The sequence below is a fragment of the Sinocyclocheilus grahami genome, unplaced genomic scaffold (genome assembly GCF_001515645.1).
Source record: "Sinocyclocheilus grahami isolate Dianchi unplaced genomic scaffold, SAMN03320097.WGS_v1.1 scaffold160.1, whole genome shotgun sequence".
Lineage (NCBI taxonomy): Eukaryota > Metazoa > Chordata > Actinopteri > Cypriniformes > Cyprinidae > Sinocyclocheilus > Sinocyclocheilus grahami.
In genome coordinates this window covers 1,320,817-1,333,984 of record NW_015505339.1, presented here as the reverse complement: position 1 = coordinate 1,333,984, position 13,168 = coordinate 1,320,817, and the positions used below count along the sequence as shown (strand labels likewise).

Genomic DNA, 13,168 nt, shown 5'->3' with positions numbered 1-13,168 from the left:
TTCTAATGCATAGTCATTCAAACACAAGGCTTGTTTTCAGGCACCTTGGCTCAGCAGCAAGAGCAAAAACAAATGTACACATATCAAGCAGCAGTTAAATAAGCAGCTCTAAAACAGCTTTAAAATGGAGGTCCATGATCTCTATACATTCTTACACTGTTCAGCTTTAATGCATCTGCTAAATGGTAGAGTTGAAATAAAAGCATTTTTCTACACTTCAGTCAAATTTGCCAAATGTTCAGTGGCAAATTTGCATGTGACCGAGAGAACCTGAGAGGACCCGCCTCCTAAAGGAACACGGGCTGATCTAGGCCAGTCAGGAGACGGTACGTTGATGTCGGCATAGTCTTCAGATGAATCTGTTACAAATCAGAGAAAAACAATTATGACTACGTTAAAGTTGACCCGATAGAATCTATTTTCTAAATGCATGTTATAGCTCTTATTGAGAACAATTCGTCCAAGTAATTGGAATGTAATAACAACATATTTTGAGTGTAAAAGACAAGACTCTTCTCTGGTGATGTATGGCAACTTCTCCAATCATTTAATCAGCTTGAACCCACCCCTGCAAGCTCAAGTTAATCTGTCTCCATTTTTGAGTGCAACGCTCACATCTCATATTCAGCAACCGATGCACAGAACTATCCGCTTTCTGACCCTCCATAGACAGCAACGCAATTACCACGTTCAAGGCCCAGAAAGATAGTAATGACATCGTTAAAATAGTCCATGTGACATCAGTGGTTCAACCTTCATTTTATGAAGCTATGAGAATACTTTTTGTGTGCAAAGAACACAAAAGTAATGCCTTTATTTAACAACTTCTTCTCTTCAGTGTTAGTCTTTGAAGCGCGTTCTGGAGAGTAACATGGGGCATACATGTACTGCTGACACAGGCGCTGGTGTCCTGACATTTTATCCAACCGGTCAGACTGTCCTACCAGGGCTTACTTCGCATGCACACATCAATATTGCATTCTTTTTCTCACACTGAACAATGATTACTGTATTTGCATTACTGTAAGGGGTAGGTTTAGGGGTAGACATTAATAAAACACTATCTACTAGGTAGAACTATTTATTTATTGTTGGTTACCGGCCGTAGCTGTATCCCTTCTAGCCACAACCGCGAATAACACATAATTACTGTATGGGTAGGTTTAGGGTTGGGGTAGGTGTCCATAATTTGACAGTTAGAATTTTTCGTTGTCGAATTGTACTACCTACTGTTTTAATGGGAGGTAGCAAAATCTGACAGGGTAGCACAAATCGACAGAACAACTAGATACGCTGTGCCTTGTTTACAAGCAGAAGACGGCACACGCTGTACACGTCGTATATGTTGTAAGCATGTCTGAAGATTTCAACAGAGAGGATAACTTGCAGTTTTTTGCCCAGCCTTACTTATTTGAGATGGACAATCTACGTCAGAATGCAACTTCTGCGTCAGCAGCACCACACACATACGGCACGGTACTCTCGTGAACATGCATTGAAGACTGACATGGAAAAGAAGAAAGCGTTGAATAAGGTCCTTATTTTTGTTTTCTTTGCGCACAAAAAGTATTCTCGTAGCTTCGAAAAATTATGGTTGATCCACTGCTGTCACATGGACTATTTTATCAATGTCCTTACTACCTTTCTGGGCTATGAACGTGGTAGTCTATGCAGGGCAAGAAAGCACTCGAATTTCATAAAAATTATCTTAATTTGTGTTCTGAAGATGTCTTACTGGTTTAGAACGACATGAGAGTGAGTAATTAATGACAGAATTTTCTGGGTGAACTATCACTTAATGTACTATGTACTATGTAGATTTCAATAACCAGAAAAAATAAATACTATGATAGTTTTCACCAGTAAAGATCTTGATTCAAGTTTTTGTTTCATGTAGCATGAACAGAAAAAAAAACTAGATCCAAACCACATCCATATATAGTTTGAAATCTTATTAATAAATATATAGTTCAGTCATGAAACTCTAGATGGCGCAGGCTGACGGGTTGTTAATGTAACTGATGATATTCAGAGAGTTAAACGACTTGGCACAAGCTGATTGGTTCATGCTGCATATGCAGCCAATGAGCTTACTGCCTTGCATTTATATGGCTGGCTAGCATTCACTTGAGATTCCTGCAGCGCGCTTTCAGAGTTTCTCTGAAACACTCCACCTTCCCCAGCTCCACCTGTTTAGATCTGCTATGGGGTTATTTTATATGCTATTTGTGCAGAAGCAGTATGTCTTAAATACTCACGGAACCGTAACACCATACGCACTGGCAGTAGCAAGTTCCTGTACTTGCTTGCAGCAATAATCTACAACTTAGGGCTGGGCGATATACCTAAAAAATTTATCAATGATATAATGTTTCATATCGTTCGGTATCGATAATTATTGACATTTTTTATAACCTTTTTTAAAACAAAGAGCAATAGAATTTTTTTTTTTTTTAACCACTGTATTTTTAAATTAACACAATTTATTGAGACAAACAACAATTTTTTTTGTTTGTTTTATCAGTCAAACACACAATAAAAATTAAACCAATATCTAATTTCTAATGTTTTATATGCAGATTAAATAGGTTTTAAGGAAATTTTGGCTTGTTTCCCGAGGCCACAGGAGGGCGCAATGAGCAAAATAATGCAGCACATAATGTCAACGCAGGGAAATAACTGTCTATAAAAAAATATTTGCATTACGTCTAAATTAATTAATATAAATCAAATATAATTTTGTAAATTGCATAAACAATTTTGAACAAAACAGCATCATGTATTTATGCATTGCTTAATACAAAGAGCCGAATCGCCCATCACACAGATTGCCTTTAAAAACATACGAGACGCAGTGAAAAGGAATAAACCTCCACAAGTTCACGACGTGTTTTCTAAAAGTTTAAACTGTTTTAACTTTGCATGACTTTCTATAAATCTCTTCTGTGAGACACGAATGCAGCAGTCATTTTTCCGTCTAAAAATGCGCTGAATATGCATCTGTGTGAATGGCTTGGTTTGGGTTTTAACCTAATCAAGAGCTTCTCCACATTGAGCTTCTATATTTCTAATATTTTGAATGCATTACACAGCAGCGGCGCATCTCGTGGGCTACACTAACAAAACATTAAAATACAGCAATAACCAACAGCATCAGCAGCATAGCAGATCTATTCCGCCAAGACCAAAAACATTACCATTGTCATATCCATCACCATGCTAAAATATTCCGAGAGTTGGACATGATTGAACTGATTTTTGGGGGAAAGTGTAAAAGTCTGAATGAACAGATCTAATTTCATGAAGTTTTTAAATCATTCTTAACATAGTATAAAGTGGGCAATATGTTTAAAGCAAAATACACTCCTCTTACCTCTCCTACAGCATTGGACAGGATCTGGATGATCTTCTCATGAGGTGTAGCTACGACACTCTGTCCATTGATCTCAATGATACGATGACCAACTCGAATGCCGCCCCGCTCAGCTATTCCACCCCGCATTAAACTGCAAATCTATTACAGAAATCATGTTGACGGAATGTCAGACGCTCAGTACAGTTTCACAAACATAGTGTTATAAAATAGTAGTAAACAGCAGCTTACAATCCCATCTTCCACGCTGAAGCCCAGCTGATACTTGGGGTCTGGACGCTTAATGATCGCATTGGTGACAGGTGGACAGTGAACGATGCTGAGCTTTATTATCAAAAGGTTCTTTAAATCCTAGAGAATATGATAAATCAACATTTTGGCATGAGATGCAGAGGAATTCGAAACTTTAGTTTTAATTTCTGGTTGGTCTTACTCGTATGATACTTTGGCAGGTGGCAATGGGGAGGCCCACCAGACTGGTGCCATTAACGGACATGATGCGATCGCCAATGCTCAGCTCTCCAGAACGTTCTGCAGGGCCGCCGTGTAGCAGATTGGCTACTACCACAGTCGGCAAGATGGAGCCCCAGCCAGACTCCACGATCGCGAGGCCTAATATCTCTCCAGGCTTTTTTGTTATGCACACCTGAAAATAAAAAGAGGTGAATGGGTTTCTTCATGCTATCTAGCCATAGCATTGAAAGCAACAACTTTCAGCACAGATCCACATAGAGGGGAAGACATCCTTACCTCTCTAATGTTTTCAGAGCGAGAAAAGTGAACCAGGTCCCCGTTATAAAGTTCTTGAGTGCCGAGGTAATCGCTGTACTCGCCTGGCCTCAGATCGCTAGCTTTTATTCCGTTAGCGTACAGAAACTGCTGATATGCAACACCAAAAGCCTGACTGATGGCCTGTGCGATGATCTGAGCCTAAAGAAGACACCAATAAGAGTAAGAAACTATGAAATGTAGATCAAATAATACCCCAAAAGGCATATTTCTAAGTAAATGCATAATAAAACCCCTATAATAATGATAATGGAACATTTTTACTTTATCCACTGCAAACCAAATCTTTATCGAGGTGGACATCACACAGAAACATCTGCAGAAAACACTCACATCCTCTGAAGAAAACACGTGGCAGATCATCCAGCACTTCTTTGGTGGTGCTGCAGAGCTAGCCGTCGAGTCTGCCGATTTGCGATTGGCTGGCTTCCTGCGGGCCATCAAAACTATAATGTTCCCAATGTCTGCGATGTATGAAATCATTTGCAGAGCATGGTCCATCATGGCCTCCTGGAAGCATGAGAGAAATCAGCCACACATCAAAGAAGACAGCACTCACATCACAGAACATAAGAAGGACTGTCAGGTTTGTCTAACCTGTGTGTCAGCACTCAGTACTTTGATTCTCTGTGTAGAAATGAACAGATCGACCTCTGTCATAGGCTGAGACTCTCCTTCAGGTGCCTAGATAGACATGCAAATATATCAAATGGTGTATTAGCCATGTTAAAACTGACAAACTAGATTTGTAGAATTTCTAAAGAAAATATGAGTAAAGGTTTCTTCGTGTAAAACTCGTCACCATAATGAAAGTGTGTGGGCTGTTCCTTAGTGGTCCAAGCCAAACTTTTTTAACAGGTTGAAAATTTAAAACCATCATTCCAAGTCATTCCAAACTCATACGACTCATATCTTCGAAACACAAAATAAGATATTACACAAATTAAGAAACCTAAGCGGTTTCTGTCAATCCTTTAAAAGTCCAGGTAACCAAAACTTTGAAGATCCAAAATGTCATACAGGCATTGTTAAATGAATCTGTATGAACTGAGCAGTTTAATTTAAGTCTCTTGAAGAGAAATAAACACTGTATATGATTAACAGATATAATTTAGGCTTTCATTCACATTAAAACACACATATATAGACTTAAGCAAACATGGGAGATTGTGCATGCATTATTAGACGAAGGCCTGTTTGGGAAGATACAATGTTTCTTAATATGTAGCCCTGCAAATAAAGGATTTGTAAATACGAAAATCTATACGAGAGCCTGTCTTTTTTACATGATGATAACATCCACCTAAAATCGTTTGTCCTTTACTTCCCTTCTGGTGCCCCCATAGGTTATTTTATTTTATTTTGAGTACCAGAAGCACTCTAGGACAACACTTTTTTTATTTTCATATGGATTCATGTTACAACACCTTTATAACCTTTTTGGATATTTTAAGTTAGTCATTTTAGTTACCTGGACTTATTTTGGACTTTCTTTTAAAATTATACATGTTAAATTATTATTTTTATTTTAAATGTATAACAGTGGCTCAACTGGGCATGCAGATATAATCCTTATTGTTGATTCCTGTCATTATACTTGACCGAATTTTGTTAAATGTGCTTATTTATAAATAATATTCTTCCACCTTGATGCGATCCACAGCTTCCTGCGCCTGAGCCATCCGGGCATTGGTGGAGGGATTTTTCTCAGACTGTAATTGTGTAGATCCAAGATACTTAGCTCCAAAGATCACCCCATCCAGGAGGTCTTCAGGATCACATGGTCCAGGCACTTAGAACAACAAAAAATGACATTATCAACTATATCACAAGAGCTGTGAAAGCACAACTTGTAAATACTTCTACACTGAACTTCATACCATTCTTATAAGCTGGCTGTGTCTCAGCTTCCTGTTAAAAGACAAAAGAAAATGAATGACATTCCATTGCTGTTCCATTCAACTCAGAAAGTCAGAATATCCTACTTTCACTTTGGAAAAGCACATTAAAAATATCAACATAAAAATAACAACGTCACACATGATGCTGAAGATTACGTGATAAAATCTGATCTGATTACAGGTGCAGAAACATATATTTCCTGATTCACAAAATAAAATAAAAGATAACTGGACCTTTTTATCTCACAATTCTAACTTTATTTAAACGCCAGGTTTATATATTAAATATTGAGACAACATATCGTCATTCAGACTTTTTTTCTCAGAAAAGAGATATAAATTCTGAATTGCAAGAAAAAAGTCCCAATTATGAGACATTAATTGTGAGAAACTTGAAATTGCAGTTGGAATTTTGTGCAATAGATATGCAATTCTGAGAACTTATTTCTGTGAATTGCGAAATGTAAATTTAAAATCTAAAGAAAGAATTATGATGAATAAAGTCAGAATGTGAGATAAAAGGTCGCATTATTGTTTTCTTCCATAGAAATAACGGTGTAAACTGCATTAAATGAGCTTTTCTGTCAAGCAGTGGGACACTTCTATGGTGAAAGATGTTAAGCAGAAATTTCCCGCATTTGCCTTAAATGGCACACAGCCTAACTAACTACAATCAAAAAGGACTAAAATCTCACCAGATCATTGTTTGGAGAGCTGGACTGATCCGCGCTCAGGCCTTCAGACGGCGTCCACTGATCCTCCTCTGTGATTCCTGAGACCAGCAGCTCATCCTGCAGGTGTCTGTGCCAAGCATCCTCACTGTGAGATATGGAGATCATCTCATCTGCATCACTGCTCTGCCTTCTGAGCCCTGACTGATGTCCGGGGGTCACCAGGGGTGTGTGAACAAACAGTGGGGCAGTTCTGGGTTCTTCGGGCTCTGGCTCCTCTAGCAGCTGTAGTAGATCTTTCTGATACTCATGTGAAAAGAGCAAAGCCTCAGGGATGTTTCTATCTGCATCTGCACATGCTGACTGGACATTGAACTCAAGCTCCTGCAAGGAGGAAGCACGGGCCTCCGCTGGAGTATACGAATTATGCGGAGCGCCCTGATTGGCTAATTCATCAGGTGTGCAGTGGGCAGGATTAGTTGGTGATGGATGAAAAAGATGGAGCTGAGTGAGGAGACTTTGAATGTGCGAGTGGTCAATATCATGTTTCCCACATTTTTCTTCAATTTTCTCTCTTTTCATTTCTTGATTCCTCAATTTTCGATCTCTGTCCTCGACATAATTCTCTTTTGTTTCTCGCTGCTCATCCTGCTGTTGAAAAACACGAATTTCAGCCTTGTTCTCACACATTTCTTGAGCCAAAAGCTCTTCGGTTTTGTCAGAAGCTTCGCTGGAGTCCTGAGCTCCGTAATCACTTACTGCACACACTGTGTCTTCATTCAACTCCGTGTTGAAAGACCCAGAAGCCTCAAAATCTCCCACCGAACAGCTTTCAAGTTCTACAACTGCACCGGCCTCGCTGGAAGAGTCGGACCTCCAGTCCAGTGGTGGGGGCTCGATGGGGTTATAGGAATCTAGATCCTCCAACTCAGGGCTCTGCCAATTTTCACTGTGTGAATTTGAGAATTCAGGAGGGTTAGTTGAGTAATCAGAACCATTAGGAGTCCAATTTGCATCAGGTTGGGAATTCTGTGCTGACTCCAAACCTCCATTGTAGAGAAAATCATCTGCCATTACTGCTGGTATTCTTTGCCTCATCCAGTGACTTCTCAGCTTCCCTTAAGTAAGACGCTTAATAACCATTCATCTTCAAGAAGAGCCTTGATCCATGTAAAACGACCTAAATATCAGATTATCAAAGTGTAAGATTAAAGCAAAGTAGAGCTGTGTGTCATCAGCATAGCAAATGTAGGAGAAGCCATGTGCCTGTATGATGGGTCCCAGGGATGTAGTGTAGGCTATATGGAGAAGAGGAGGGGTCCAATAACTGATCCCTGAGGAACCCCAGTGACCAGTTCATGTGCTTTTCTAGTGACTTTGCTTACTGTTCAGTAAAATATTTTATCATACCATATCAACCTTTATTATTATTATTTTCCCCATTTTATAATTATAGTCAAGTCATCAAAAGCATGACAAAATACACATTGTAGCATGAGAATCCGAGAACTATTAATACCATTGTATATGAATGCGGTATTCATTGCTTAGTTCCCTTCAAAGTATCAAGCAATCACTGTACCATGGAATAATCACAGTACATTTTGGTAAAGTAAATTTATAGCGTGGTCTACAAAGATAAGATGCAGATAATGAGGTTTGTGTAACTTACACAAGTAGATGGTTCAAAGAGCAGCATGCCACTGTTTATACATACAAGCACCATGAGAGAGCGACAAGTAGACATTTGATTTTTGTGAACACATGATCCAAACACACAAAAAAGAAGGATCTGTAAATTAACTTTAGTGTTATTTAATACAACGCCTTACCTTTTATCTAGATCTTCATCAATAACTAATCATCAGCCTCAAGCAAATCCTGGCAGTCGCTTAAAAGGCTGGAGATTGGAGACGGTCAAAAGGATGTTGTGTTTCAGTGAGACAGTCCTACAAACCAACGGGATTCATCTTGTACAGAACGGAGAACTTTTATCCGGTTTTCACTGTGTTATTGTGCGACTCCACAAAACTTCAACGTAGTTCAGAACATTTGCACTGCGCATGCGCACCAGGTCGAGACATGACTAATCCATCGTGTCATCAAACGAGGTGAGCAGAATGTCTGTTTAAATCGTTATAAAAATGACTAACAATATAAATGCGAAATTAAAGGATTTTTCACATTTCATTGAAAAAAATAATACTTTATTTTGCAATTACGCGTGAAACATTTACAAATTATTAGTATACAAATGGTACATTTTCACAAATCCATTCATCTATATACAATTATTCACCTGTGTAGAATTTGACAAAATTCCTAAATACAGATTTATCAGTTAACCTGTATAAATCGCGCACACTATTAATCATAATAATTAATTATTACCTAACACATAATTATTACAGACATGAAATCGACACAGCCACTGTTTTGTAAGAGTAAAGCCATCCAATGATGTTCTAGGAACCTGCTCCTTGATTCAATTCAAATTCAATTCAATTCAAGTTTATTTGTACAGCGCTTTTCACGATACAAATCGTTGCAAATCAACTTTACAGCAAATTAAGTTTCTACAATATTTAGTAGTAGTTTAACTGTCAGTTAACGTACATATGGCAGAAATGTACGGAAAAATCAATTAAAGACATAATCAAAAAAACTATAAACACTATTAATAGCAATTATTATATGATGCAATCAAACTTATAGCAAAATGTGGTAGTTCTGTATGTTGTTTCAGGGTTGGCGTCATCTGAGGTCTTTTCAGGTGTTCTGGATCCAGACTGAAGCTCGTGTAAATCAAAAACAGAGAAACAAATAGAGACATAATTAGCGTAGCTGCTGTTCAAACCAAGTAAAATTGATTTGATTAACCCAAACTAAAGAATAATAATGTGCATTTGATCAGATATAACTGCAGTACAAGATTATGATATGCATTATTTGAATGCTTGGCCAAAGAGGTGTGTCTTTAATCTAGATTTAAACAGAGAGAGTGTGTCTGAACCCCGAACGTTATCAGGAAGGCTATTCCAGAGTTTGGGAGCCAAATGCGAAAAAGCTCTACCTCCTTTAGTGGACTTTGCTATCCTAGGTACTACGTGGTAGAAGACTAGTTAGGTACGCAGGAGCTAATCCATTTAGGGCCTTATAGGCAAGTAATAATATTTTGTAACTGATACGGAACTTAATAGGTAGCCAGTGCAGAGACTGTAAAATTGGGGTAATATGATCATATTTTCTTGACCTGGTAAGGACTCTAGCCGCTGCATTTTGGACTACCATTAGCTTGTTTATTGAAGCACACCCAGATTTTTGACTGAAGAGAAAGTAACCGTACATTTGTCTAGTTCCAAATTGTAATCCAAGAGATTCTGTGTACTGTTTTTTGGTCCAATAAGTAATATCTCTGTCTTATCCGAATTTAATAGGAGAAAATTATTGGTCATCCAATCTTTTACATTTTTAACACACTCCGTTAGCTTAGATAATTTAGAAGTTTCATCTTGTCTTGTTGAGATATATAGTTGAGTATCATCAGCATAACAGTGGAAACTAATCCCGTATTTTCTAATAATATTACCAAGTGGCAACATGTATATCGAAAATAGCAGAGGATCTAGGACAGATCCTTGTGGCACTCCATATTTTACTGGTGATAATTGAGATGACTCCCCATTTAAATGAACAATGTGGTAGCGATCGGACAAGTAGAATATAAACCATCTTAAAGCCTGCCCTTGAATGCCTGTATAGTTTTGTAATCGATCTATCAGTATGTCATGATCTATAGTATCGAATGCAGCACTAAGATCAAGTAAAACTAGCAATGAGACACAGCCTTGGTCTGACGCAAGAAGCAAGTCATTTGTAATTAAAAGTTCTGCCCAGACGATAACGCGGAGCCATATAGTTAATATCAGTAATACGCAGCATGCACGATACAAGGAAATGGTCAGTAACATCATCGCTTTGAGGTACGATATCTATATCAGTAAGATCAATTCCATGCAATATAATTAAATCTAGCGTATGATTAAAACGATGAATGGGCCCGGTGACATTTTGCTTGACTCCAAAAGAGTTTATTAGGTCAGTAAACGCAAGTCCTAATGCATCATTTGTATTATCAACGTAAATGTTAAAATCTCCAACAATTAGCGCTTTATCAACAGTAACCAATAGGTCTGAGAGGGAATCTGCAAATTTGCAAGTCCTTGATCACCAGACTGATCGGTAGAAGGCCTATCAGTGAGGAGGTCGTTCCCATCAGTCCCACCAGCCATGGAGGAAACCGTCCAGCCCATAGAAATCCAGGCGGCATCCAATGAATGGCATTGCCGAGATCTGCCAAACTGCTCAGGATACTGAACACTTCCCATCGGATCTGCCTCCGGAGCGCAGCTTCCTGAGAAAACGCTTCCTCCCTGACAGTCAGACACAAAGAGCCAATCTGTGTTTGTGCAGTGAATATGGAAACATTAACATTTAGACCTAAGCGTCACGCTTTTAAAAATGAACACCCACCTGCTCTCAGCTGAACCTGACCTTTGACACGTCTGCGCTTTTCTCTTAAGAAACAGGATGGACCTAATGGATTTTTTCCATTTGATAAGACTTTTGCTGTTTACCAAAAACAAACAAAAAATTGCACAGTACAGGGTTATTAGTGTTAACTACAACTAAAATCTAAAACCTCATTTTCATTTTCTTTAGTTTAACATAAAAGTAATATTGAAATAAAATTTCAGTGCATCCAAAATCACATGCTTTCTGAGTAGGTACTACATTTGTTAAAACATTTATTTAAAAAAATAATATGTTCAATAAAGTGTGTATGTGTGTAGTATGATTGCAATCCAGGCATACTACAGTATATAAACACATGTTGGCCTTGCTATGTGACCAAAGGTCAGCTGCGTCACTTTCCTGAATTCTCCTACTCACTTTTGGCCTTATGGGATAAGTGTCCACTGGATGTGTACTTCAGAATTACAGTGGAAGTGGATCATCTACATATCAGTGCTATTTTAGTATAACTGAGATACTATTGTAACTTTTATTACTATTTTTAAGTCATTTTTATTTTGATATTTTATGTTTTCATTTTAATTTAGAAGTTTTTTGTGTGTGTTTTTGTTAAATATATTTTTTTTTCATGTCTATATAGTTTTAATTATTTTTTACATTTTAGTTATTCTAATAAACTGAATGAAAACGTATGTCACCTTGGAAACTAGTTGAAATAAAAAAAAATTTTTACATTTATTTTATCTTAGTTAATGTTTTATTTTAGGTTCAACTTTTAATTAACTATAATAACCCTCAGACATACTACGGTGCATTCCAAATGGGATATATCACCCTCTGAAGGGCACTTCGGAGTGAAAACAATCATATTGAAGGGTCGTTCCAAACTGAAGTGCTCAAAACTAGCCACTTCAAAGGGCCGTTCAAAACGAAGGAGTTCAAAGGGTACAACTGATGGACACTTCAGGCTCCCATGATCCTTTGCGCAGATTCTTTGCATGATGACGGCGCCTCCGTGTGGGCACGGGATGATGACGCCGAAGGGCACTTCAAGAAACATTTTTTTACATTTATTTTATCTTAGTTAATGTTTTATTTTAGGTTCAACTTTTAATTAACTATAATAACCCTCAGACATACTACGGTGCATTCCAAATGGGATATATCACGCTCTGAAGGGCACTTCGGAGTGAAAACAATCATATTGAAGGGTCGTTCCAAACTGAAGTGCTCAAAACTAGCCACTTCAAAGGGCCGTTCAAAACGAAGGAGTTCAAAGGGTACAACTGATGGACACTTCAGGCTCCCATGATCCTTTGCGCAGATTCTTTGCATGATGACGGCGCCTCCGTGTGGGCACGGGATGATGACGCCGAAGGGCACTTCAAGAAACAGTTGTTTGGTCCCCTACACCCTTCAACCCTTCAAAGCTCTTACTCCTGAGGGTAAACCCTTTGAAGGGATTAGGGCATAGGAATGGAATGCAGGGCTACTTGTACTACAACAGCTTTTTGCCTGCTATATAGGAGGCAGGGTTAGTAATTCTATAACAAATATTTTAACTTAATTAGTGGATTTTATTTCATAACTTTTCTTTATTTTACATTATCTTAACAATAAATTTTATTTCCAGGTTTAAAGGGGAAATTTTTTTTTTACTAAGATCCTTCTATTATCTATTGAAACAGACAATAATATTTAAAATATTAGTATGTGTAATACATATATATATATATAATCATTTATTGGGTTCTTTCAGTTGGGAGGTGGCTGTCCCAAACCCCAACCCCTAAATTTCAACTTATGAATATTATATTTAAATATTTTTTTTTCCCATTGCTGTTTTCAAAAGTATATTTTGGATTCTTTTAAAAATGTTCAAAAAAGTACTTTTTCTT

The 13,168-nt window shown here is 37.8% G+C and overlaps 1 protein-coding gene across 2 annotated transcripts; it reads right to left on the bottom strand.

Annotated features, from left to right (window-relative positions):
• LOC107592849 (amyloid beta A4 precursor protein-binding family A member 3-like) lies at positions 1 to 8,817 on the bottom strand. 2 transcript variants are annotated; one of them, XM_016282417.1, is made up of 12 exons: positions 8,567 to 8,817; positions 7,494 to 7,914; positions 6,759 to 7,385; positions 6,043 to 6,073; positions 5,809 to 5,954; positions 4,760 to 4,846; positions 4,496 to 4,672; positions 4,124 to 4,303; positions 3,807 to 4,019; positions 3,605 to 3,724; positions 3,374 to 3,514; positions 1 to 359 (listed from the first exon to the last, which is right to left on the bottom strand). In XM_016282417.1, the coding sequence occupies exons 2-12, from the start codon at positions 7,830 to 7,832 to the stop codon at positions 288 to 290; spliced, it is 2,133 nt and encodes a 710-aa protein (XP_016137903.1). In that variant the 5' UTR covers positions 7,833 to 7,914; positions 8,567 to 8,817; the 3' UTR covers positions 1 to 287. The 2 variants fall into 2 exon arrangements, with proteins under 2 accessions (XP_016137903.1, XP_016137900.1); XM_016282414.1 differs by having other exon boundaries at positions 6,759 to 7,914.
• Positions 8,818 to 13,168: the final 4,351 nt, after the last annotated feature.